Here is a 27,624-nt window from a genome sequence, read left to right as displayed (position 1 = left end):
ACGTAGGACCAAGAAAAGCGGAAAATGAGAACAATTTGCATCAAAAATCATGATGTTACACAGCTTTATAAACACTTTGAAATTCAGCACTTGAATTTGAAGACATTTTTGAATACTCTAACACAACTACATCCAATATGCCTTCCGATTTATGAGTCACATTTGATTCAATTCTAGTAATACATCTTAAAAATGGGTTGAAAAATAAAATTGAGGAGCTGTAGGAACTTTTGACAAATTACAGCAGTGTACAGATTTCTAAGCCTTAATCTTTTTTACATAATATTAATTTATGCCTTTGACTATTTTTCTTCTCTTTGGATAAAGTGATTACATGCAGATCACTCTTTCATTCCACCAGAAACAGTCTGATTAATTTTTAAAGCACCATTTTGTCATTAGTTATGGATTTGGCAGAAGAAAAGACAGCTGAGACACATTAATGTAGTTTCAGAAAGCAGTGAGTAGAAGATAAACAATGTTTGAAACTGTGCTACATAAACAAGTCTGCACACAAGGAAACAGAAATGTGAAAATAAATACAGGTAAAGTGGTGGAAATTTTTTTTTTTACTCCCCTGTCAGAAGAAAACAAATATCTACTAAGACAAATAACAACTTCCAAATCATGCTCCTGTTTCCAGAGCTGCTAGCTGAAATTTGTCTTTCTAGCAATAGCAGCTCACTTACCTGGCTGTACTACAAACTGGCACATAATGAAGACATAGAGCAGACATACATATATTCCACAAAGAACAGAAGAACAAGCATGCTACACTTGTTTTTTCCTGAACAAAAATTCAACCAAAGAATCAAAAAATCTCTTTCCCCAACCCCAAAAATTTACTTCCATGTAGGTATTCAATGCTTTTTGTCTTCTTTTTGTATTTTACAAACATTATCAGTTGATCATCACCTAAAAGTATGGACAACAGTTGCCAATATGCTGTTCACTTACAGTAGAACACCTAGACAAGGAAATCTCCAACAGCCATTTATCTTTCTCTATGCAATTACTACCCAGAGCCTTCTTGGGCTGAGTGCACCAGACATCATTTGCACTTGGAAGTCCTGGACCTGGCTTAAACACCACTTAGAAATCCTTGACATCTCATACATAACCCAAGTAATCAAAATTTAGTGAACATAAGAGTGTATATACCAAATACACTGGGGGGTAGAGGGGAGAAAGGGGAAAGTCTAAAAGTAAGATGGTAACAACTGAGAATATTGCCTAGAACAGATCACTAACTTAGATCTTTAGTAAAACTTTTAAATCATTTATTAGCTTGAGACACTATTCTTTTTATACCTCCAATCAATCTAAATTGATTTTAGAATTAAACTTTCAAACACTGCAGGAAAACTCAAAAACTCTATCAAAACCTGCAAGAAGTTATATTTCATCTTTGCATCACTATTTATAGAGCCAGTCACTTAAGCAGAGTAAAGACATAGTGTTGGGTACAACAACAGCACGGTCCCCCAATAGCATAGCTTAGAATTCTTTTTTTTTGGACAATTCTCTTTGACAGGATTTAGAAAAAAGCTGTAAACTTTGCAAAAATCACAGTACATGCAAAAGACAAGCGTCACTCCAAACAATAGATAAAACGAAAATCATATCTGGGGACACCTGCCCCAAAATACTCACTGAAACACAAAAAATTTGAGGACAGGAGTCAAGGAAAAATGGTTACACTTCCAGCAGGGATTGTGTACTTCAACTGTTGACATCCTCCACTAGAATGATGGAAGTTTTCCATCCCTGTTTCTTACCTTATTTCACAAAACCACAGAACAGCTGAGGTTGAAAGAGACTTCCAGAGGTCACATAATTTAACATCCCTGCTCAAGCAGGGCCACCTGTAGCTAGTAGCCCAGGACCACATCCAAGTGGCATTTGAGCAATATATTTAATATATTTTCTTATCTTTATTTATGCAGTATTTTTTACCTCATTCAAAATGTTTTAGAGGGTGTTATCATTAGTCATTTTGCTTGATTCTCTGAAAAGTCACATTAACTTAAAAATAATATGCAGAAGTCCTCTTTGAAAAACCCAAATTTTCAAATTTCATTAACAAAATAGGTGGGTTATATAATTTTATATTAGTGACCATTCAGGTAAAAGAATATGTCCAGCTTCAGGTAATTTTTTCTGTAATAACACAAATTCCAAACAAAAATATCTGTACACAGATAAATTTCATAGGTATTTTTCACTGGGTGAACTTCATTTTTTTTGTCCAGCTTTCCCAACTTAAGTCACTGCACAACAGCCTTCAGTACTTATTTTCTAGAAGAATATTTACTTGTAGAATTTTTCCTTCACCTACTCATTGTTGATGATTTTTAAAAAGTACAAATTGTTGCCAGGTCTTGACATAAAACTGCAAGAACAGAAATCCGACCTTTCATTATGAATCCTCATTTTCCTGAAGAAGTTTTCTATAAAACATTGTTCAGTTCTATTTCCTGTACAACAGCCCTGTACCTGCCGTTACCAAAAATCCTATTTTCCAAGCAATAAAATAAAATTATTTCCACAGTGGAATTCAACAAAAATAAAAACCCTAGTTAAAAATTTTTATTTGAAAAGCAGTTCCATTAATTTCTTGGAAAAAATATAAGAATCCACCTAGTTAATGTTTACAAATCTGACAGCTGTCCTCTGAATTTCAGTATGCTTACGGGCTTTTTTTCCACACTACATGCACAGTGGGCCAAATGTATAATGCAACCACATAAATATTTGTAAAGCTGTCCTTATATATAAATAACACTGCACAAAATAAAAACCTATCACTTCACAAAACAAAAGAATTAAAAATAAGTAGGATGACTGTTTAACTACACACAATATATTCTAAAATTAATACAATTTTAATTACTATCATTATACCCTATCAAAATAATCATAATAAAAATCTATCAAGAAAGTATTGACATACTTTAAACCAAGTTGTAATCCAATCTAACCATGGTTTTCTGGAACAGGTGAGGCTGTATACATACATGTACAAAGAAGGACTTATTATAAAGTGTCTCTAACGTATCTTAGATACTTTTACTTTCCAAAAGCTCTTGTTTAGATGTACATCTGTCCTCTATTCAGTATCTTCATTCACATTTGCCATTAGTAATTTCAAAGGCAACCACACTTAGTGACAAAGTATTGAACAGGCCTGTTCTTCTGAGGTTTCCTTTTTGGCTTGGCGGGCTACTTCTCTAAAAGAAACAAAAAGGAATAACAACCCACAAAGTACATCTAAAAGTACATATTAGAGCAATACAAAAAAAAGACAAAACATCCATATGTCAGAAAAGGCTAGTTAGGATCTGCTTGCCCCACAAGAGTCACAGTCCGGATTCTGAGAAGCTGGGACACAGTGTGATGAAAGGCATTTAGAACAAATAGCTAATTTAGGAAAGCATATTAATACTCCATCAATATTTCAGAATTTACATATAACTAGAGGACCTACTAACAAGCTTCTTTAGAGTTCTCTCCTGAGGCAATTTAGAAGGCAAAACTCAGTCTAAGGATCCACAATGATTTCCACCCATTTAATCCAGTAATAATAAAGCTCAACTTCCAATGTATTTGTCTCACAACAGTTTTTAAATTCTGACACAATTTTTTCTATGTTTAAGCCTGCTGAAATGTTTGAATCCTGCATAAATTCTCTCCAAACTAAAAAGCCTGAAGTCTGAGGCAGCCTACCCTCTGTAAGGATACTTGGTTCCTTGTTCTACCCTGATGCTAGCCTCTTTGAAAAAAACACTACTACGTTTTCTTTCATATTACTAGTTTTTCATCAACTGTAACTGAACTTGATAAATATGATAAAAAAACTGAGCATGGGAAGGCAGAGATCAAAGAATAACAAGCAACTTAAGTCTTAGAAAAAAAGTCTTAGAAAAAAAGCAAGATCTAGTTCTTACAATAGTGTCCACTCAATTCATCTGTCATTTGTTCTCATTCCCCTGCTGACATCCAGAGAAAGAACAAAGATACAGATTATTCTCATTTAAAGCTTCATGTATTTTCAAATTGTCACAGAGCTGGTTGAGCATCTATTTCATAAGAATCTGAATGCAAACTATGGAATCAAAAATTAGCACCTTTCTTGGATTAAAATAGTTATTATTATTTATAAATCTAGTTATAAGGTGCAGTTTCAATTTTTTTTTAAAACGCTTTTCCTATTGTTTATCTGTACTAATATAAGCATGTTCTCAACATGGCAAGTGACATTCAACAATCATTTTTGTTTGAAACATGTAAGGAGAAGAAGGGGACAATCAAGCCACACTAGTCAAAGATTTTTATGCATTCCTCTTCAAAAAATGGAAGTTAAGCTTTGACTTGCTCTTTGGAAAGCCCCTCTTGTTATGTAATGATTTCCATTGTTTTCGGAACCTCCCTCTTGTACTGCTAAATAGAGGGGGAAAACAGTGACATTATTACTCAATAATTCAGTCAAAATAAAAATATGCTTTACAAATTAAAGGTAAACAATGTAGCTTCACTCACCAGCAACTGATGGAGATATACTCTGTATTTTACTGACACCAACAAACAAACTTCTTTCCCTTCAGCTCTTTTCCTGAGGCACCTCCAAATATCTTCTATGAAGTTTATACATATAGATTATTTACCTCTTGAAAAAGAAAGCAGATATTTGCTGACCTTTTAAATTGATGAGATCAAGCTTTTTGTTCTTAGGCCACTTTTGAACAAACAGGTGTGATTTTCAGTAGCTTTAAAAAAGTTTAGAGATTGTTGTTTCACACTTAAGTCTTCAAATAACATACTTACTGTCTTAGCTATGTTATACCCAAAAAACTGAAACTTGCCAAACTGTCAGTAAAACTGACACAAATTTGTTTGTTCTTTTTTAACAACATAAATCATTTACTTCTGGGCAAACCAAGGTATTTAACAAAATTATGTGACTGAGGTATGAAACGGTGCTCTGAACATTACGAAAGTGTTGTTACATTTTTACATTGAACATTCTTCAATTTAAACAATACAATTGCACACATGTGCTAACTCTGAATGCACAGCACATTATGTTGAAAAACCCACTACCAAATTTTAGTTTAGACTGCATGTACTTAATTTACTCAACTCTCTACCAGTCCAGGATATTAACTTTAGATGCCCAAATTACAAAATGTGGCCAGCCAATAAGAGCCTGTTAAGAAAGCATGGGAAAAATGAGCACAGGTGAAGGAGGAGTTAAAACAAGAAGCAATACAAAAAACATCCAAATAACTCGGTTCTTCTCTCTAAGCCCTAACAGCAAGGTGGGGTCTAAATAATGCATATTTTGTCCTGTTAAACATCTGTAACGTGCACGTGTCCTCCCCACAAAGATTGATAAATCTAATATGTACTCATCAGTTCACTTCTCAAGCAGTGTATCATCTTCCTTCCTTGAAAAATTGGACATTGTTCCATTTGAAACAAATTTTGCAGCAGATGACCGTGTTTCTTCACTGTATCAATCCTTCCTTTAACCTCTTCACAGACCAACCCATCACCATTCCACAAGGACAAATAACTCAGCAGGCCATTGCCTTATTTTTTTATGTCTAATCTGTAAGATTTGTCTTTATTTCATACAGAACGTGTTAGTGTGGTTTTTATTAACAATTTTTCCATAAGAAATTACTGGGCTTTTGCCCACAGCCTAAGATGGATTTCTCATAGGAGGTTTTTTTTTTTTTAAGATAGTGCCAATAAACTGCAGGGTTTATATGCTGGGATACCATTCCATGTGGTTTAAGATGTGGTGTAATCACCAGCTGTCCAGTACACCTCAACTGCAAAGTACTGAAGGGAGGGACTTCTTCCCTATACACAACAACATAGTTCTATTATACTACGGGCTGCCTCATATCGATTAGGCATTAATGTAACAAATGTATGCACATTTATAACATTGACTGCATACTCTGAGAATCACAAAAACATAAGAATCTCTGGAAGTTATCTAGTCTGACTTCTCTCTTGTAGCAGAACTATCATTGACACAAGGTTTCATTTATCCAAGTCCGAAAACAAAGGATGAAGTTTCCACCACCTCTCTGGGTACCTGCTGCATACTGCACTACTCCTCTATTAAATATTTTTTTTTACCTAATGTCCAACCTGAATCTCTTTTAAACCATAACTCTCAGTCATTGTTCTTGTTTTTTTTGGCCTCTGTCACCAGCTGGAAGAGTTTTGCTCTACAACCTTCGTAAACTTTTATTAAGTACTTATTTAGTTGACATCAAGTACCAATTTAGAACAAGAATACAGCTCAGAACCTCCCCGGTTTTGTGACAGTTGCTAAATAAAAGTAGTCAAATGGAAGAAAGAAAGAGGACGTTTTCATTGGATGATCATTTAAGCTGGTTTAAGAACTGAAAGTCAGGACACTGCCATTTCTTTGCAAGGTTTGAAAAATGTGTCATTCCTTGGGTCAAGTTCCCATGGCATGATACATGAACATAAACACAGATTAAAGATATACCTTAATACATTTCTAGATCTAGAGGACAAGTATTTTTATTTTCCAAACTGTTTGATTTTACTACGTTTTTTGCCTGACAATCTGTTACAGTTACCTGAACTCTTGCTACTACGATGATTTACCAAGCTCCTTGTGACAAAATCGCCTGCAGACATACTATTACATGAGAAGGATAGCATACGCACAGCAGTGTTCCATTTTTCTCCAGAAATCAGGGAATCACATAGTCTAAAATCAAGATATCTTTTTCCTTAACCTAATTCCCTCCACCCCCACATGCGCGCACACAGATTTTGACCAGATTGTTTCAATTTTCACTCAATTTTTTTTTTTCTTTTAAGTGTAGGACAGCCAGCTCTTAGGAAAAAATGCAGTGAAAACTGTGTGGGTTTGGAATTGAACTCACTGGACTCCTGCTCATATTCTACATATTTTGCTGCATTCCTTCTATTTAGAGGTAAGTATAATAAATAGAACAAATGCATGAGTTCAACCTTTCAGATACCTATAATATGTGTGCTTTTTATTATTCTGGTATGCAATTTTCATATTTTCCTAGCTGTGGTTGATTTTAAGTGGCAACATGAAATCCTCAGAGAGGTAAGACCTGCACTTACAACAGTAGACAGAGTGATCAGCACATCTAGAGTCCTGTCATGTAAACAGACAGCAAACCTGTAACCCAGCCCTTTAGGGCTGATTTAGAGTGGGCTGAACTTCAGAGCAAAATGGGAAAATTATTACAGCTAAACTGAAAACAACAACTCATACTGTCGTCTCCTTATCAGTGAAGTTTCCTTCATGCCACAGACCCTCACCCCATGGACTACTAACACAATTTAAGAAGTTCAACCCTTTGTGGCCTAAGGTTCTATGGAAATTTCAGAAATGTTTCAGCCTGACTAGCCTAGCACCCATAAATTACATAAGGACATACAGCACTGCCAAGAGGGAGAGAAGGGCATGCTGTACCACTATGGCCCACACACACTAGTAATTTCTATTGTTATGTAAAGGGACTTCTCAGGAGGAAAAATCAGGCTTGTTTTAAGTACAAGCATCTTTCAGGCAAATTGCCTCAAGTCAGATTCTGTCTCCCAGACCCAGCTGCATCTTGCCTGCTCCTTTGTAACTGACAAGATGTTGACAAAAGCTATTTCTAACACTTGGGAAAAAATTATTTCTCAAGGTTGACTTTTTTTTAATAATTCGTAGAAAGAAGAAATAGAACATGCCTTCAGACATCCTCAGATACAGAGCTTTTAAAATGTACAAGGTAGAGGTTTAGAGCTGGCAACTGTGGTCATAGTTTGCAGCTTCTCTTAGTAGATCTTTGTATACACCTCGTGCTTAAAATCATGTTAGAAAGATCTTATGCCCACCAGTAATAAAAATCTCTAAATGCCTCTTTTCTTCTCTTAGGAAACAGCCAAGATCGAGATTAGATGATGGTCATTCATGTTTATTACTTTTTTTAAAAATAACAAAATTTGATAATTTTTTATCAAAATAATTAGTTATGTTCTATCTTGGATGTTGTAACACTGTTTCTGACCTAGTTCTGACTGCAGAACTGGCACACACCACAGGCTATGTAATAGATACAATTGCTACATGAATACACACATTGTATAGCTGGAGAAGTGAAAGCTTACCTCTTGACCAAGTTTTCCTGAGCTGAAGAAGAAAACAAATACAAGGAACAAGCAAAAGGAAGCCACAAATACGTGGAGGAAGAGAAAGTAGACAACAGAGATATACACTGAAATTTATGCCTAAGTTTATGTCTATGCATAAATCACTGCAACATATCCACAGTACTATTTCTACATAGCGTGATACACTACACTACCCTTCCAATCGTACACGTTGTTTCAGCAGATAAAACTAGAAGAGCATTTAGAAAGCAAAAATCTGCTTCATGAAGTAGCTGACTTGAAGTGCATACTTCAATATTTTAAACTTTAAAAGTTCAAAAACAGATTTGCACAATTAATTTTAGTCATACACAGTTTTTGAGTGACAAGCCTGTCATTATTTTAGACCATTTCCTGGATAGAAATATTTAAAAAGAAAGAAAAGTCTCAAAAAGCAAGAGCTCATTTAGCAGTACTAAAAGTGTACGAGGAAGAAAAAGTCAAAAGTCCGTGAGAGAAGACTGATTTGGTCTGCTAAATCCTGGACATTCATACCAAAACCACAATCCAGGAAAAGTAAACAAAGGGGATGTCAGAGCAGAGAAGTTTCCTTTGTAGCAAGTGAGACATGATAACAAAATTCAGGTAGCCTTTCCAGCAGAACCTCTACAGTCAACCCCGCAAAAGTGACACTCAAGTTTGATATAGAAAAATGAAACAACTGTTTTCTCACCTCTGCCTGGAAAAATCATGGAGTAGCTCCTCTTGGGCACTATGCTAAGGCATATGGAAAATAAAAAGGTGATTGGTGATAGCTAGCATGGCTTCACTAAAGGCAAATCATGCCAAAGAAATCTGGTGGCCTTCTACAATGGGGTTACAGGAACAGCAGATGATGGAAGAGCAATGGACATTATCTATACGGATTTGTCCAAAGCATTTGACACTGTCCTACATGACATCCTTGTCTGTAAGCTGGAGAGATGTGGATTTAATGGATGGACCTCTTGGTAGATAAAATTTGGCTGGATGGTGGCACTCAGAGTTGCTGTCACCAGCTCAATGCCCAAAAGAAAGTAGTGACAAGTGGATGTTCCTCAGGGGGTGGTATTGAGACGGGCCTTTTAAACATCTTTTCTGGTGACATGGACAGTGGGACCGAGAGCACCCTCAGCAAGTTTGCTGCTGCCACCAAGCTGTGTGGTGCAGTTGACAAGCTGGAGGGAAGGGAAGCCATCCAGAGGGACTCTGATAGACTTGAGAGGTGGGCATGTGCAAACCTCAGGAAGTTCAACAGGATGACGTGCGAGGTCCTGCACCTGGGTCAAGGCAATCCCAGCACAAGTGCAGGCTGGCTGGAGAATTGATCAAGACTAGCCCTGGGGAGAAAGGCTCCAGAATGTTTGTGGACAAAAAAGCTCAATGCAAGCTGGCAACTTGCAGCCCAGAAACTAACTGTACCCTAGGCTGTATCAAAGGAAGCATGGCCAGCAGGTCGAGGAAGGGGATTCTCCCTCTTTATTCCGCTCTGGTAAGGCCCCACCTGGAGTCTTGTATCCAGCTCTGGGGTTCCCAACCCAAGAAAGAAGTTAGCCTGTCACAATATTTCCAGAGGAGAGCCACTAAGTTGATCACATGGCTCAAGCACCTCTCCTGTGAAGACAGGACTGAGAGAGTTGGGTTTGTTCAGAGTGGAGAAGAGAAGGCTTCTAGGAGACCTTCTAGCAGCCTTTCAGTCCCTAAAGGGGCCTACAAGAAAGCTGGAGAGGACTTTTCAAAAGCACATGTGACACAACAGGGGATAATGACCTTAAGCTGAAGGAGGGTAGGTTTAGATCAGAGATTAGCAAGAAATTCTTTGCTATGAGGGTGACTGCCACAGACCTCCAGAGAGGCTGTGGACTCCCCGTCCCTTGAATTGTTTAAGGCCAAGTTGGATGGGGCTCTGAGCAACCCTACCTATTCTGTGATTCTCTGATCTCTAAGGTTCCTTCCAACCCCTAATCGTTCTATGCTTCTACCAGAACACACAATAAAGCAGATGTCAAAAATTACAATTTTTGCAAAAAGCAAATTGATATGCAAAAAATCATGTACTAACTCCAGAAGGGAAGTCCTCCTCCAAGCAGCAAGAGATATATACAAGTCAATTACCAGCACTGACTAAAGATATACACAAAAATACACTCTATGTACAGCCACACTGTTCTACAGAGAAGGTTAATCACGTGTTTTAGAGAACAATTCACCTACAGTTTGGATAAACACTTGAGAGATTTTAATTATATACTTGATTGCAACTATGTAACTGCAACCATATTACATAACGTCAACATAAACATGTCTGATGTCAACCAGAGGGCAAAGTCAAGAAGCCAGCATGACTTCTTGTACACCATTATACAAATTTTTTTAAAATCTACAAACAATGCATGTGGTTATCACAGGTTGCTTGAGATATATACTGAGTACCTTGAGACTGAAAGTTGTCTCTGTTGCAGTTTTTAATTCTACATAGCTGTATCTTAAAAATTCTATAGATGTCCTTAAAATAATTGATAGCATAGCCACTAAAAAAAAAAAAAAAGCAAACACACATTTGGCAGAAGTTTTTAACTGAAATAGTTTCATATACAAAATACAGTAAAAATAAGAAACCAAAAGTAACAATATGCAGATGTCACTTAGTGTGTTTGTTTCCTTGCAAGTAATCACAGTATAAACATATGGTAACCATACAGCCAGATTCCTCTAAACACAGCAGAGCAGGGGAAAAAGTCTAGGTTAGAACAAGTTAGTTTTACATGTTTGTGAGAACTTTTCAGAAACACAGGAAAACCCCTATGGACAAAGTCTGCACAAATCCATACAGGAATTTGACACATACCAAGGTATTTCACACACCTCACAGCACAGATCACCTACATACAAGCATAAACCCACTGCACTTTCAGGACACACTGGGCTTTCTGTGCATTTTTAAATGATTCAAACCCAGTAAGTCTTCTATGAGACAGACAGGCAGACCTTAGGTATTTCAAATTCACCGAGCACATGTCATACTATGCTCACATGGAACCTCTGTCTCAACAATGTTGCAACTTCATTGATAAATTCCATCCTTTCTCTGATGATAGAGCTGAATCTCATCAGCAATGAGAGAAGCATCTCGTATGCCTATTCTTCTACTTTCTTTAAATCATTAAGGAAATTGTGCATTTCCTGGGGAACCATCAGTAGAAGTAACACAAGATCAACACATCCCTTTCGTAATTCCTTTAAAAATTAAGATGTGAAATGCTTTGGTTACAAGCCTGTCCTCTATCTAGAGCTCCATCTTATTTTTTATTCTATGATAATTAATTTAATAGCCTTTAATCATTAGCTAGGAAATTCTCAAATGCTCTACAAAGGTTTGTGGTATAAGACCCAACTTCCTTATGTAGATGCATGAGAGATTACATAACAAAGTTAACATTTCTTTCTTTAAACTAATTCAGACTGACTCCCTTTCACTGATGTCTTTCCTAGCGTCTTCTCAGATATGCTCCAAAACTAATCTTAACTAAGCTACAAACTAATGTTATATACACTGACTTACAGTTTCCAGGGTGGAGAACAATAAATGTAAAGTCAATAAAAGATTAAACTGTAAACATCAAAAGTCTTCCTTGAGTTTGGAAAATGTTTATGTGCATAATGACAAGGCATCTTGCATTCCTCAAATTCAATTTAACAACTTAGCAACATTTCACAACACAGGCAGAGGAAAGCATTCAGTACTGAGAAAGACTTCAAGGGAAAAGAAAAGATATTTTGTTACCAGTGTACACCAGTAAAAGACACCATGAGAATTTAACGATCACAGATAAACACCACATCTGTAATAACTTTTCTAGAACATATAAAGACTGTGACTATGGAGAACGGTGTTGTGAATACATGAAATGTCTACATTTGTATGTTTGAATGAAGGTATATGACTTTTGGTCAGCATGGTAAAAACCTGTCATAGTTTCTCTGTTTATTCTGATGCTAAAAACCTCTATAGTACCCTATTTACCATGAGTCCCTATCCCACTCTATAGGAATTGATTTCATTACCACCAGACACTTGTTTATTTTAGGAGAATGTGTAGGTTTGGGGGGAAAACCAAACAAAAAATCCACCCAAACAAAAAACACCCACAAACAAACAAAACCCCCATCATTCATATAAACAAATGCCATATTTTTTTTTCCATGACTGCTTGAAACCATTGCAGAAAAAGATATAGTCTCACATCAAACTTTGGAAAAGGTTTTCTTTTTTTGCTCAGATCATAAGTTTAGAGAGTCCAGCCTAAGAAAAAAAAACTGAGTTCATTTTTATTTTCCTTTTTTATTTATTTAAGAATAAGTTAGACTTTCCTTATAATGACAACCAGAAGCAAAAGCGGATGCATACATGTTCCTAGATGTGCTTGGTTCAATTCTCAGGAATACTCTGAAAAAGGCTCTTGATTTGATTTGTAGCAATCCTCCTAATTTAACACCAGATACTTTATATAAAGATGAATCAGGGCACAGTATTACAGTTGCAGTATGCTACTTGAACCAAGTATGTTTCTTTTTGTCCTTTCCCCTTCCCAAAACTTCTATTACTTTTTTTTCCTACTGTAAAATTTCAGAATTGTTCAAATCACTGAACCATCTACAACAGCACTTTTATAAATCGCTCTGAACTACACAGCCTATGCAGCTCAAATCTTGTTTCCTCTGTTTCTGATCAAATATTTTCTTGTATTGTTTTATGATTTTTGTATTCTTCACACCTTTTAAGCCTTCAGGTCCTGAAGGCCTAGCCAGCATGGGATCTTAAGGGCTGACCAAAGGGCTGTTTCACAAAACACACTTTCTCAAGTCAAATAACATTGGATTATGTATTTATTTGAGAACTCAAAGTTTTCAAAACTTAGCAATGCCACTACAGTACCCCAACTCATCATACGTGAGGTATAACAACGACAAAGAATTTCAACAAACACAAAATACAAGTAATAACTAATTTCCCCCTTGATTAAACTTGCATAAATTTGTATTTTGAAGTTGTATAAAGATTACTTTCTTTGTCTTTTCAGTGTAAAAATCTGTGGCAACATGGTAATTCCATATAATTAAAATGTGCTTTGAATTACACTTTTGTCCTGGAGAAGTGGTTTTATTGTGTGCAGCTAACTCAAAAAGGGCAACAATTCACACTATTTGTCTTCAGAAAACAAAGATCATATTTTACAATATCCTTCCACTGTTCTTGTCAGTAGTCAGCTTAGAAGTCAAATACTGGCACATGTTTTAAAGTTGATCCCCATTTCTTGTCAACTACATCATCATTTAGATGCTAAAATTCCATTTTAACTGAAGAAAAAATAGCCCCACATTGACACGTCTCAAGGTTTTCATGTCACTGGTTCTAAACAAGACAAATAAAACACACAAACTCAAAGGAACCAAATTTCATTGTCTTCAGAACAGTTCTTAACATATTTAAATGTCTTTGAATTTATGCCAGAAATTGGTGTGTGCCATTTCATCTTTAGATTTGTTAAGGAAGTGTCCTTACAGCTCTCTCAGGATAAAATTTCTGAAAGAGTGCCTCTCATGGAAAATAGAGGAAAAGCCACACTTTGCTCATTCCATTTTTCGTATCATGTACATTAGATTAGCAATAATTACACTATCAAAATTAAAAACCTAAACAGTATCTGAAGTGCAAAAGTTAAAATACTCTAGTGTAAATGAGGAAATATAAACTTCTAAATTATACATAGCATTAAGTTTCATATATGTGAACCCACATGTATATTATTTATCTACAAAACCACCATATAAAGATATGGAAACGTGGAGGTTCTATACATATATACACATATATGCATCTATACACACACACACACCATATTAACATCCTACTCAGGCCTACCTACACTCCACATGCTTTGAGAAGTTTATTTCAACTTCATGTAATTTTTGAGCAGGAGCAAATTAAGCAGGTGTATAAAGCTGAGCAGAGTAAGGATCATAATCATCTCAAAATAGGTATGCCCACGTTACCACAGAAGTGGCTCCCTATAAACACACCATCTGACTCTGATACTGAAGAAAAATCAAAACAATCCTTAAAGTAAAGCTGTGTGCAAGAGGACTGCCTAAATATTTAATGGCACACCACAGACACAGTGTTGATTTTAGACTCTAAGATGACAACCATAGAGAAAAACAAAACCACAATTTCACCTTCTTTTCTACTGCTTCAACAGTCCAGACCAAATAAAAAGTTTGAAGAAATTTGTTAGCTGGTTGACCACTACTCTACAGACCCAGAGAAACTTAAAAATACAGTGAGATTTCAATATAATACTCTTCACAGTATAGTCTCCTGTTTGATTGTGATAAGCAAATACATCTTTCTTATAAAATCAAGAGTAAACAACATTTCAAATCATTTCAGGAAAAGATAAAATCATGAACCTACAACACACAAATAGTTACCTCATAACAGTTCTAAACATCACAATTTTTTTTAAGTCTCTGCCAGTGTGCCAAGTAACTTTGAATATGCAAATCATCCCATCAGGCTTAGTGAAACAATGCATGCTAGTAAAATCATGTATATAGACATATTTTCAGCCTTAAGCTTAAAATGGAGACTAACATACAAATTGCTCTGCAGGGTGGAGGAGGCAGAGGCCACAACTTCACAAGAAAAAAAAAAAAAAACAAAACCAAACGAGCCAAAGCCTATTTTTCTTCCAGTTTTCCCTTTCTTTGAGCCACTTCCCTCTCAACAGCCTTGGGAAAGCAGATACTTCAGCTCCAAGAAACTGTGACTAGAAGAAAGTTCCTCATTCAAGTGTGCCCTGCAGAGAAGCAGCTAAATGATGCTCTCTTTTATGCAATTAAGAAACTGCAACAAATTAGTGTCCAAAATTTTTATGTCAGTACTTGCTCAAGTAAGTTTGACTGTTTGAGCACAGGCCAGCGAATTCAGTTTTCTTTACACAATGGTACATTGTTAGGAAATGTGGTTTAAAATCACATTTATAGTAAGTCCATTAAATTAATAAAATACTCAAGCACAGTAAATAGAAACAATGAGTACAATGATCTTAGCTTTTCCATTATTGCTAGCACAGTAACTTTTGAATGGTGAAATATGAAAAGTATTTAAGCTGTTTCAGATGTATATGTGACCAAGTGACAAGTGTTGGCCTAGCTTTGAAAACAAATATAGTAACATGAAACAAAACAGTACTATAAAAATTTCTATAGAAATTAATTTTAAAAAAGCAGGTAGCCATTTCTTAAACCATGAAGAATGCAAAATTTAGAAATAAGGATGCATGTTTTACACTTTTTTGAAAACATTTCATCAGATGCTCTTCAACAAAAAAGAAGTTCCATTATTTAGTGAAGTTCAGATTGATGATCTACAAAGAGATGTAATGCAAAGCAATCAACTTTTAAACACAAAAAAAATCCCTGCCTGAAATTATTTTACCTCAGTAAAAACAAGGGGGGAAGAGGAAGACAATTTTTTTTCCATTATAGCCATCCTGAATATTTAGGTTGACTCTTTTCTCGTTTGCAATCACTATAATACTTTCACGTGGGTCTTTCACACCAACATGTATAAAGTAAAACTTTATTATACAACACGATTGCTACAACAGAGAAATCGGAAAAGGCAAAGGCAGCGGAGGCTTAGGAAGAAGCCCGGTTCATTTCAGCGTATTGCGCGAGTTTTAGCGAAGTGAACTGCGCCGGCCGCTGGTGCCGCTCCGGAGGGGCTGCGGTGAGTGCCACCCCCGCGGGCAGCGGAGCTCCCCTTCTCCCGCCCAGTGACCCACCAGGGCTGACTCAGTGCCCTCCCGCGCCGCGGCCACCCGCCAGCTGCCGGAGCTGGCCCCAGCGCCATCCCGCCCGGCGGACACCTGGCCCGTGTCCCGGCGCAGCGCCCGCCCCCAGGGCCCGGCACCGTCCGGCGGCAGGGCGCGACCGCGGGCGCTGCGGGGCCCAGCCCCGGCCGGCGGCTCTGCCGGGCTCCCGGCACAAGGAAAGGCGTGCGAAACGCGCCGCTTTGAATGCTGGGCTCTCGGCGTTGGTTTTTCCTTGTTACTGTTTGCCTTTTTTTTTTTTTTTTTTTTTTTTTTTTCAGTGGAAACTTTCCTTTCCCAGCAGAGGCCGGGACAGCGTGAACTGCCCCGGGGCGCCGCGCTGCCATCACAGCTGACAGCTTTCTGCCCCCCGCGCCTCCCCCTTCCGCAGCATTAAAGAGCAGCGGATGGATCCGGCCAGAGTTTGTTTTTAATAACGGCTTTTAGCTCGCACAGCTACTTATATCCCCCGCCAGCAAAACAAAAGTCAAGCTCGCATGTGAGCATCCCGCACGGAGCCTCCTCCGCACCAGGGTCGTGCGGGGCACGGCAGAGAGACAAGCGGGGCGCCGGGGGAAGGAAGTGGGGCCGGCGGCAGGGAAGTTGGGATGGGTTTCGGTGATCCCCGGAGCAGAGCCGCCGAGAAAGGAAAGTTCACAGCCAACAGCGCCCGCGGGCAGCGGGTCCGGGGTGGCGGGAGGGGGCTCGCTTTGGGGCCCTCTTACCTTCTGGTCTACGATGGAGCAAGCCATTTCCCGGACGTGGGCGAGGCTGAAGTCCCCCGAGGAGTCCTGCAGCAGCAGCACCGGCTCCCGGCTCAGCCCGATCTGGAGGTGGAAGGCGACGCCGCCGCCGGCAGCAGCCCCCGGCGGCGGCAGCGGGCTGGGCGGCCGGATCAGCGGAGGGGCGCTCATCGGAAACTTGCCGCCGGAGCCGAGGAGTCAGGGACGGAGGGGCAGAGTCGGGCGCCGCCGCGAAAAGTTTGCGGCCGCCCCGGAGGCGCCGGGCGAGTTTCCCCGCGAAGTTTCAGGAAAGTCCCGCCGAGCTCCTCCCGGGTGAAAATGGCGGGGGGGTAGAGGGGAGGACCGGGGAGGATGCAGACAGGAAAAGGCGGTGAGAAAGACGCGCGGGGGGAGCCCGGCCCAGCGCCGCCGAGGTGGTGCCGCCGCTCGGGCTGTTGGCGCCGTGCGCGGCGCGGGGGCGGGCCGGGCCGCGCCCTCCTCCGGGACGGGCCCGCGCCCAGCTGGGCCGCGCCGCGCCGCGCCGCTCCGCCACCAAACGGCGGCCGCTCCTGCCAGGCGGCCGGGCAGTACTTAGCGCAGCGGGGTCGGCTGGCTCCCCGCGGCGGAGCTTGGCTGAGCCGGCTCTGGTCTCCCCACCTGGCCCAGTCAGTGGGCTGCGGTGCTGGCGGGGGTGAGAGCCTCCTCTTTCCCCGTGATCCCGGCTGGGCAGTAGCTCAAGAGGCAGGTGGAGGCAGAGCCGGAGGAGAGTCGGGGATTTCCCTTGCTGGCAGGCAGCAGGGTGGCCTCCCCCGGGCAGGGCGGCAGCTGCCCCGAGAACAGAAAGCAGTGCCAGGGGAGCTGGAGCTCCCGTCTGGCTCCAGCGCTTCTGCCCGGCCTCGGCCGGCCGCTCCGGTCGGCATCCTGCCGCCGCCTCCAGCAGTCCCCGCCGGCTTCGGGAAGAAGCAGGGGACAGCTCTCACCCAGCTCTACTCTAAACCAGCTGCCAGTTTCAGGTACGGTCTGTGTTAAGGAGGAGCACCCTGCCACTTTAAACCAGGATGAGTTACTCTTTCCAGTTCTTGGGGTCCATGCAAGCCCCATCTGTTTGCACAAGCGACACTGATTGCAGGGCAACTCATTGTCTAAAAAACCTCTTGAAGATGTGCAAAGGCAGTGGAAATATGAGCTGTAAATGTTTTAAATACCAACGGAAAACTCTTAAGCTAGGTATATGTGGCACCTGTAGGGATAACTACAAGAAGTATATTTGAAAATAAAGTTGTTGGTTTGGTTTACAACCTGTTCCCTTGCAAACTTCTTTTTTTGACCGAAATTTACATCTGCAGCGTCATTTCATTTTGATCCTATGTTAGTAGGACCCATTTGACTGTTGTCAGCTTATTTCCAACCTAGGAAATACTGCAAGCTTCCCATGATCCTGTGGCCCAGCCAGCTTTTCTATGCAGGAGTCAATGTGGGAGAAGCATACTAGAAGATCCTGCAGTCCTCCTTCATTGTTGAATCTGAGGTTCAGAGTGGACTCCCATCCTGAGCTCCTGATGAGAGCTTAGGTGTGGCTAGCTCAAGTCTTTGACTCAGACATGGTCAATGGCTCATATCTAAACGATATAAAAGTACCTATAGCACTCAACAGGAGAGTCTCCCTTACACTTTTGTGTCTTTGTTCTCTGTGTAAGTCATTCTAGCTCAATTCTACCTCAATTTTCCTTTGTATGTTTAATCCATATAGTAATAGAGTGAACCTTGTCATCAGACTTTAAGCCATGCTTTTACAAATTCATATTAAACCTACTTTTGCTGATGTGTTTGATGGCCATTCTTTAAGCAACCTAAACCACTGATTCATGACACAGCTCTTAGGCAATTCATCAGATAACCAGAGCAGAGGTAGCAATAACAATATTGAGAATTACATGTCCTTGGTTTTCTCATGTATGTGAAATCGAGTGATAGAGGTCATATGTCATGACTTACGTGCAGCTCCACATCCTCTGTACAGACACAAGTTTTTCTTCAAAAGGAAAGGTTACAGTATTTTTTAAAAGTTGTATGTTGCTGAGTTGTTTGTTTACTGTGTCAGCTCTGTTGAATACACCTTTGTAATCGGAATAGATGAGGGCAGGATTTCTTCTGCGCTGCGTCAGACAGTCATATACAAATGCCATTTTAAAAGGATTCAGTGGAACCACATGATGTAATCCTGAGTACAACCTGGCCTGTTGTACTTACTGAAATGTCATCTATTTCATGATTCTTCCAGATCAGGGAATTGTTGTGCTGATCCCAGGGAAGGGAAAAGTATCTGACCTCATACAGTGTGCATGCCCGGTTGCTAATGCGTACATACACAGGTGCGAAAACTACTGGAAGTTAGGGTTTCACTGCACCTGTACAGATTAATTCAGCAGCACATGAACTGCCACACTGAACTTTTAGGGGAAAAAATGAGTTTGCCACACATGGCTACACAGTTTATGCATGTGGCTATGTACAGGAAGAGGGCAGTCAGCAGATATGAAAGCATCTCCAAGTTGCCTTCAAGGTACAGTGGCTGTAATGTTACTACTAATTGCTCTACATTGCCATGCTATGAAGGATGAATAGTGGTCTTTGTATGTTCTCATGCATTGTATACTTGACACTCCACTTTGGTGCATTTCTGAACCTCTTGCCTTCTATTCTTTCAGCTTTCTGCATTGTATAGATGGAATTATCTTCTATTCAATGGGAGTGAGTAACATCCCCTTCATGAAGTGCTTATTCCTTTCTGCTTTCCTCTATCTGTAATGTAACTGGTCCCTTTTTGAACAGATGACTGTCCATTTATGTTTCTTCTTTTCAGCAACAAGCAATTTTATGGCACATATGTATTAATTAAAAAAAAAACCAAAAAAACCAAACACCCAGCAAAGACTAATACAGAATATGCCTAAGCAATACAGAATATTCTGTAAATCAGTTTCGTTGACCTAGATGGTGGTAGTTTCTAAGTTAAAGTTGTTAACCTAAAGTTTAGTTCCTGTATGTTTACACAGAGTAGAACACAGATTATTACAATGAGATGTTTACTACCAGTTTTGTAAGGCATATAATGGAATATCATACCTTGTTCTGTGATCAGTATTTTGAAAAACAGGTTGCTTGGCAATATGCTCAATAGTATAGTGTATCTTGGCAGGGAGAAAATAATAGAAAAAAAGCAAATAAAGAGTAAGAAGAAGTAGTCACTGGAAACTGTATAGAAAGTGAGACTGAAAATAAAGTTCAGATTTTAACTGGGTAAACAAGTAGCCATTAGAATGAATAAGTCATGAAAGTGACAGGTAACCTTTTTTGATGTTCACAAATTTAGACTGTTTACTTGCAAGCTTTTTGGGCTTAGTACTGTGGTAACTTTTTCCCAGGGTCAGAGTGGAAGACACCTGTCTTTAGCTGTTTGTTATGTTCCTAATGGGATCCAGAAAAGACAGACCACATGAATTCAAAGACACAAAGATAGTAATTTCTCATTCTCCCTTGTGGGAAATATATCTTTTCTCAGAAGGAAAGCATCATCTGTCTAGGAAGAAAGTGATTTGGCATAAATCCTTAGTGCCTTTGGTCACTTTCATATGGGCACCTCTGCTGGACTCCATAAGAAGTTCAACACAGAGCAGGAGCTTGTGGAAGAGTTATTTTCCAAGCCACTGCTGAAGATAATAATTTTTTATCCTTGCAAATTTATGTCTTCAACATGTGAGAACAGATCAAATGTTAAAGTAGGCAAAGAGTTTTTGTTGTTGAATCAGGTCAATACTGGGTTTTGCATTCTGACACTAATATTTTTGTTTCCCTCATCTTACACATATCCAATCTACACACATACCTCTTTGCTAGAGCAGAAACCTCAAATTTTACGAGTAGCTTTCATGTCTAACAGTGGCTTACGTATTGTGTATATAGACTTAGATCTTACTATTGAACACTCAGCCAAATCTGTTTATGTTAAGAACATGTGAACTTATCCTGTTTCTACAGTTGAATACAGACTGGTATTTGCATTCTTGCTAAGTAGCAAAATGTGCTTTATTAAAAGACAGGTCTACAAAAGTGAAAACCTTTTTTTTCTGCTGTTTTCAGATGCTGAAATGATGTTAAAAGTGAACTTCATGCTCCTGTAATTTCTCTCCTGAAACAAAAGTAAAGCATTGAAAACAAATTAACAAAGGAAAAAAGAGAAAAAAACAACTGGTAAATACAATGGAATGAAATTTGGGAAGAAATGTGTAGACTGCGATGGAAAGTAAAAGGATACTAGAGCTAGAAATGCAAATGCCACTGGATCTGGGATTTGTATGGTGTTAGGGCTGAACTGGTAAGTAAAATGGAGCTGATATCTGAAGTACTGACAACATAGTTTTATGGATAAGCTCCTGGGTATTTATTTGGAGAGAAGAAGCAGATGTTAGCTGTACAGCTGGTTAGGGATTTAATAATAAACTACTTGTGTCTGTAATGAAAATGATAACATTTCAAGATCTAAATGGTTGTTGTAAATACTGTCAGTAAATCTCCCAAAATTTTTGTTTGTTGTTTAGGTTTTGTTGTTTTTTTAAAAGATTGTTTCCAATTGTTGAAAATGCTTCAGCATTTCTAAAAGGAAAGGAGTATTTATCTTCATGACTCTGCTAAATGGTGTAGAGAGTTATGACAAAGTATTTAAAAACAGTAAGCTTAAAAACTCAGAATTCAAGTTTAAGAAACTGATAGAACCCAATGGGGTATTTTTATAAATGAATCACCAAAAAAAATCTGATTCTTTTATCTTTTTTTATAGCTTGGAAATGGAAGTTGAAGTCTGATTGAGGCTGGCAAAACTGTTTGCTGACTATGGAAGCTTATTACTAGGCAAACATCATGGACATACAAGGTAGATAATATTAAAATAGAATCTGAAATATTGCAGGATAAAGCATTTTTGTGCCAAATATCTGTATATCCTGTGTCTTTGAGCAAAAAGTGTTCCGTTTTGAGAGGAAAGAGGCTTTTCCAGTTTTCTTTATTCTCTGTGCTCCAAACTGACCTCACTATACTTGAAAAATTCTGGGACAGGCTCTGTTTCTCATAAAGCATGCTTTGAGGATGTTTGTTATGGCTTGATGATAGAATAACTGGTGCATTCAGATACATGTATTTTGGATTTGTTTGTGCATATTTATACAAATTTTCCTCACTGGCTCTCTGTTCTTAGGAGTACAGTATGCCTGGAAGATGGTCATTGCTGCTTAAGACTCCTTAGACACGTTTCCTATTCTGGGGATACTGCAGTGAGGTAGTCATTGTGCCAAAAGGAAGACACAGAACACATTTAATTCAGTAATTTATTAATGCTACTTCTTAGGTGATTTCTGAATAAGGTGTGAATTCTGTATGCAGGAGACTTTTTTTATCACTTACATACCACCATTTCACTAAAGAGTCCTGAATGGTACTGTCTTACAAATCTGTGATCTGGGTCCAAGAGCTATATACTTTCTAGTGGTATAGAATATGTATTTCCTCTTCAGAAATGATTGCATGATTTTCACTTTTTAGCTGGGCATAATTTTCAATAAGCAGCTAATGTGTTGCTGCATTTTGGTATTTTTCTTGAAACAATCATTACTTGATAATTCCATTAGTAAAATATGTACACTATTGCAAATCAGTTATACTGTATTTTAGTTATTTTTTATTATTATTATACCAAATTTCTTGAAGTACTGTTCACTAACTCCTACAAACAACCAATTTACAAACTTTGTTGTTTTACGCATCAAGAGGGTATTATACTTTTACTTAACACTTAATATTTTTGTGGGTACTGTCCAGGCCTCCTTTACATTTTCATTGAAATTCTTCATCAGTTCAAAAAATAATCCAGGTCCTGGGAATGAAAGCACTGCTGCTATAGAATCAGATATATGTGTTGTAATTGATGCATGATTTTGACCTGTACGAATGGTGTCATTGTCACAATATTGCTGTGAGCAGATACAGCCTGAAGAAAAGAGTCTGTTAACTATCCATCAACAGTCGTGTCCAAAGCTTATGGAGCCAAAGTAGAGAACAAGCAGACTGGCCAAGAGAAAGTAAGGATAAGAGTCTTATTTGTGAGCTAAGCAATGTTGACAGTGCAGAAAGAATGTAGGTTTATATGCAGTTTTAAAACGGAGCTAGAAATTTATCTGACTGCTAGAAATTTCTGAAGTGATTACTGACTTTCTGTTCTGATATTTTAAAATATTCTAACTGAGCTTGTCAGGTTGATTAGGCCCACTATGAGTACTTTTAATATACTTTTATGTGGTTTGATATTTTTTGATATTTATGTATTTACAACAACATTTGTTGTACAGTATAATTTGAATAAACTGAACTGTGGTTAACCTAAATTATTTAATGATTGTTGTGTGAATACTGAGACCACACACAGGTCCAGGTAAAACTTAGGTGGAATTGTTGAGACAAAGATAGAAGACAGTCGATAAACACTGCTCCTGTATCCTTAAGTGTGAGTTTCCTCACTTGTAATGATTTAATGAGTTAAGATAAACTGCCTATAGGAACAGGGAATCAATAGATTTCTTACCTAAATTATCATTGATCTTTTAATATTTATTGATGTTGGTTACTGCTGCTGCTTTGGTTTCACTGTATGACACTGAAAAGCCAGAGCTAAGAATAACGTTACAGGGGAACCTACTATTTTACACAGGAGGAGAGAGGATGAAGTAATGGAATGATGCAGGGGATCACAAGGAACTTTTAGAGGAGAGGAATGTAAAAATGGAAAGAGAGAATATTCCCAGGAAAGAAACTTATTGCAAGGAATACTATATTTCTTTTTTCTTACTTGAAAATGTTCAGATTTAAAAATTTGACCCTAACAGTTGAGCAGATTCTGTCTTAAGAAAACTAAAACTATATTTTCCTTTCATTTATAGTCACTGCCATGCAATGTTAACTTTACCTTGTTAACTTTACCTTTTCAGTTTGGAGTTCAAATTAACTTTTCATTTCATTTTAATTTTCAACTAATAAAAGACTGGTAAACACACTATGTGCTGTATGAATGCTCAAAATTGTTCCATACAAGCCTTGTAAATAATGAAGGTTCGCTCTTACACCAATTGCATCACATAATTTTTTTAGGATAATCTCATAGAACTAAATACACGCAGAAAACAAAACCTCTGTTCTGGTATCTTACTCCAACACAAAAAAAAAACATCTACACATAAAAAAGACTTAGTTGGTGACCTTCTTCAAGTAATAAAAGGCCCTTTCATTTAAACCATAATTTAGGCTTAATCAAAGGGAGAAAAAAGCATATCTGTTCCCTGTCGTAATAGACAAACATCTCAACATGAAGTCCTACACAATGCTGTGGCATTGTCACCCGGGGTTATATAAACAAGGAAACCATAAGATAGAGTAGAAAGACATTTCAAACAGATTTCTCACTGTGTTTGATTATGCTTAAATTTAATGGATCTTGACATGATGATGCATGTGAAGAGGGTCTTAAAAATAACTAGTTTAGAATAATGTTTTTCAGGGATATAAAAGAATGTAGCAATGTGAAATTAGAAGTATAGATAGACAAACAGAAGAAAAAAAAGTGCATAACTAATCTGATCTTGATCATGGTTTATATCATCCAGAATAAAGGATTTTTTAGGGAAAAAAAAATGGGATTAAAAAAAAAAACCTGCACATGGAAATCAAACACAGAAATAAGTGACTTTTTTTCATTTTTCCCCTTGGAGTTTCACAAAGAAAGTGGACAAATTCATATGTGGATATCTTCCAAACATGAAGGGAAGCTTTTCTAAAAGTTGTACATTTGGTTCTACACGTTATTAGGTTTGACAAGAAAGCATCAGACCAACGTGTCTGTTTTGCAAACACAGGTTAATATATTTGTCTCTGGAATCTCTCTCTAGAGGTTGATAAGGCAGATTTGTTTCTCGTTTTTCAAGAACTTATCAACAATATTCTAACTTCAGAACTAGAAAACAAAAATAGAGAACTGGTCTGTTTTGCGAGTATTCATCTCTTGTGTATATATATATATATATATATATATATATATATATATATATATATATGTATATATATCTCTTTCCAACCAAAACCTATTTTGTTAGGGTTTTGGGAAGTTTTTTTGTATTCCGAGTATGGAACCCACTCCTCTAATTAATTTTGCCTGGATAGCAAGGCTAGAAGGCTTCACTGTATTCTTTGTGAGCACAAAGATCCAATTGTAGATTTGAAAATCCTTTAAGGATCACATCTCCTAGAGAAGGAAGCATAAAAAGGAGCCTCTAGAGCTTAAAGAATTTTCCATGCAGTCTTAAACTGAGACAGAATAAAGTCATGCACAGCCATGTACCTGGTATCACCATATCCCTCAAGCCTCCGGTGTTTATTAGTGACCAATTTCTGCTGTGCCCTGTATTCACTCCCCTACATTCCATTCCTTCATGTTTTCCTAACAGCTGTGCCATTTGTGAATAGGTAATAGGACCATCAGCAGCTCTGCACCACTGGACAGAGAGCAAGGGAGATTAAGATTGGTCATTGCTAGGATATAAAATATGTTTTCAGCTCCAGAGATGCCATTGCCTGCACTTAACCCCATGTGTTCCTTTGGTTTTAAGATGTGTACCTGCCCTTAAAAATAAACCTGTGTGGAATCTATCCCTTCTCAGTAGAATGAATGAAATCAAAAGTACCATTTTGAATACGGTGTTTATCCTCAGGGGGAAATTTGCTTCATATTCTTCTCTGGTACAACAGTTACTGGAGCAGCTCCAGTCTTTACCTGGAGGCTCAGCCAATAAGGGAAAGAATAGATCTTCTTTGGTGACGTTCCTCAGGGTAGCAGGGCACACATAGAGAAATATCAATGACAGAGCTAGAGCTCATGATACAGGATGCTTTTAGTAGGTGCCTCCTGAGTTAGGCAGTTTCCTCTCTGTTAGCTGTAGGAGCTGGAACTTTGTGTATGACTATCCATGGACAATCAGAAAGTCTGCTCTTCAGGTGGCCACCTCAAGTGTCACTATACCGTGATAGCACAGCTGTGTAGGAAAACAAAAGAGAGAAAGAAAAGATTGCTAAGTATTTTACTCTGGGATTTCAAGTATCTTTCTGTTCATTTTTTAACCTTATTTTGAACAACTGCTTAAAAAAACTTTTGGTCCCTTATAAATGAAAAAAAAAGAAAAAAAGCAGTTAAAAACTGATAATTCGCCTACATCAACAAGTGTATATCTGTAAATATAAATCCTTAGTACCAAAAACATAATGATGTAATGCTGGGTTGAGAAATGCTGCTATGGTGCATAGGGGTCAGTTGCATGGGCACAAGAAAACTCTATCAATGGACTACAGTGATTAACTTGCAGTGTTAGAGTACCAATGTATTTTACAATTCTTTAGAATTCTATGTGTTCATCCCATGCCATGTGAATACACCACAGTTTTTGAAGAATATTTTTATAGCAGTTTTGCAAAGCAGAGCAAAACCATTATTTCTATATCGAGTGCCATGGTAAGAAGCATATTTTTAATTCACAATACTTTGTGAAAACAAAGGTATGAGGTCTTGATTTAAACATAGTATACATGAAAGAGTTATACTTTTGCAGTTAGCCAGCTACAGAGACACAAAATAATTTCTTTAAAGCTGAATCTCATACCAGTGCACTGTGCTTTACAGCTGAGACAATTTCTCATAAATTATGGACCACATTGTTCTGTAATATAGCAGGGAATTGAATGTAGATATGACCAATATCAAATCAGCTCAATAACCACTTGCCCCCCACCTGCCATCTACCTAGAAAGAAAGCAAATGCTCTCTGAGGAGGAGACTGTGCATGCATGTGTGTTGGTACAAACCTTCAGCTGCTGGTTCCATTCAGACTTGAGCACACAGCATTACAGAGAGCTCTTTATAAATGTCTGCATAAATATGTTACAAGTTGGAGTTTTAGAATAAACTTGATTTAAGACATTTGACGAAATAATTTTAGGTAACTGTATCTTCCTTCTTTAAGACATTGAAATGTGAAAGGCCTCACAGACATAGCAAAGAACAGGCATAAAGCTTGGTTCATTAAGATTTTAGGTGGTCCTGTTTTGCTGGTCCATATTAATTGCAGCAATGACATTTGGGGTCAGGGGATCATGAAACAGCCAGTCTGTATGACTTTGACCTAATCTCAGGTGATGTTGTGTAGGAAATAGTTAATTATATTTTTTCAGTGACTCACATCTTTAATATTAGGGTGACTGATCTTTGCACTGTAGACACTCGCAGCTGTTTCTCATCACAAGATTCCTTCTCTGTATTCACCACAATACTTAAATACATTAAGTTAAGTTTCATAAATTATGTGAGTCCTCAACCAGCAACATGCTATCTCAAAGTAAGCAAATATAAAGCATACAGGTACAAAGCTCTACTGGAAACTGTATGGAACCTTGAAGGAAAAAGAGAGAAGCAAATTATCAGAAAATATTTTTATCTCATGTCAATCAACCCCAGTCCCCGCTCCTCAGGGGTTTCAATTAAAGTGTAGAATACATTGCCTTTTTAGGCATTTTGCAATAAACAAACCATACAAAACAGGAATTGAAAATATCAGCTATTAATATAAAAATTTAATGTTCATTTAATATATAGCACTTCATTAAGTTCAGTCAGTAGTTAGTAGGTTACAGAGGTACTTTCCAATGAAAAGCCATCTGTTTTTCCAAAAGCC

General features: G+C 38.2%; 2 protein-coding genes across 6 annotated transcripts in view; one reads left to right on the top strand and one right to left on the bottom strand.

Annotated features, from left to right (window-relative positions):
• PRKD1 (protein kinase D1) overlaps nucleotides 1-16,999 on the bottom strand; it is a 120,377-nt gene extending 103,378 nt beyond the window's left edge. For both annotated transcript variants that reach the window (XM_085061974.1, XM_085061975.1), the window contains exon 1: nucleotides 16,811-16,999. In XM_085061974.1, coding sequence (XP_084918100.1) covers nucleotides 16,811-16,999 — 189 coding nt within the window. The remainder of the gene's footprint in view (nucleotides 1-16,810) is intronic.
• Nucleotides 17,000-17,179: 180 nt separating this feature from the next.
• LOC146436221 (uncharacterized) lies at nucleotides 17,180-24,089 on the top strand. Of its 4 annotated transcripts, none has more exons than XR_014852577.1 (4): nucleotides 17,180-17,820; nucleotides 20,948-21,058; nucleotides 21,645-21,737; nucleotides 22,059-24,089. XR_014852577.1 is itself a non-coding variant. In XM_085061977.1 (2 exons), the coding sequence occupies exons 1-2, from the start codon at nucleotides 17,180-17,182 to the stop codon at nucleotides 20,952-20,954; spliced, it is 648 nt and encodes a 215-aa protein (XP_084918103.1). In that variant the 3' UTR covers nucleotides 20,955-21,603. The 4 variants fall into 4 exon arrangements, 2 of the variants coding, with proteins under 2 accessions (XP_084918103.1, XP_084918102.1); XR_014852576.1 differs by having other exon boundaries at nucleotides 20,948-21,182; XM_085061977.1 differs by lacking the exons at nucleotides 21,645-21,737; nucleotides 22,059-24,089 and having other exon boundaries at nucleotides 20,948-21,603.
• The last annotated feature ends 3,535 nt before the right edge of the window (nucleotides 24,090-27,624 follow it).

This window comes from Lichenostomus cassidix, chromosome 5 (genome assembly GCF_008360975.1).
Source record: "Lichenostomus cassidix isolate B80296 chromosome 5, HeHo_3.0, whole genome shotgun sequence".
NCBI classification, from domain to species: domain Eukaryota; kingdom Metazoa; phylum Chordata; class Aves; order Passeriformes; family Meliphagidae; genus Lichenostomus; species Lichenostomus cassidix.
The sequence above is the reverse complement of the archived record's forward strand: the minus strand, read 5'-3'. Positions and strand labels throughout refer to the sequence as shown.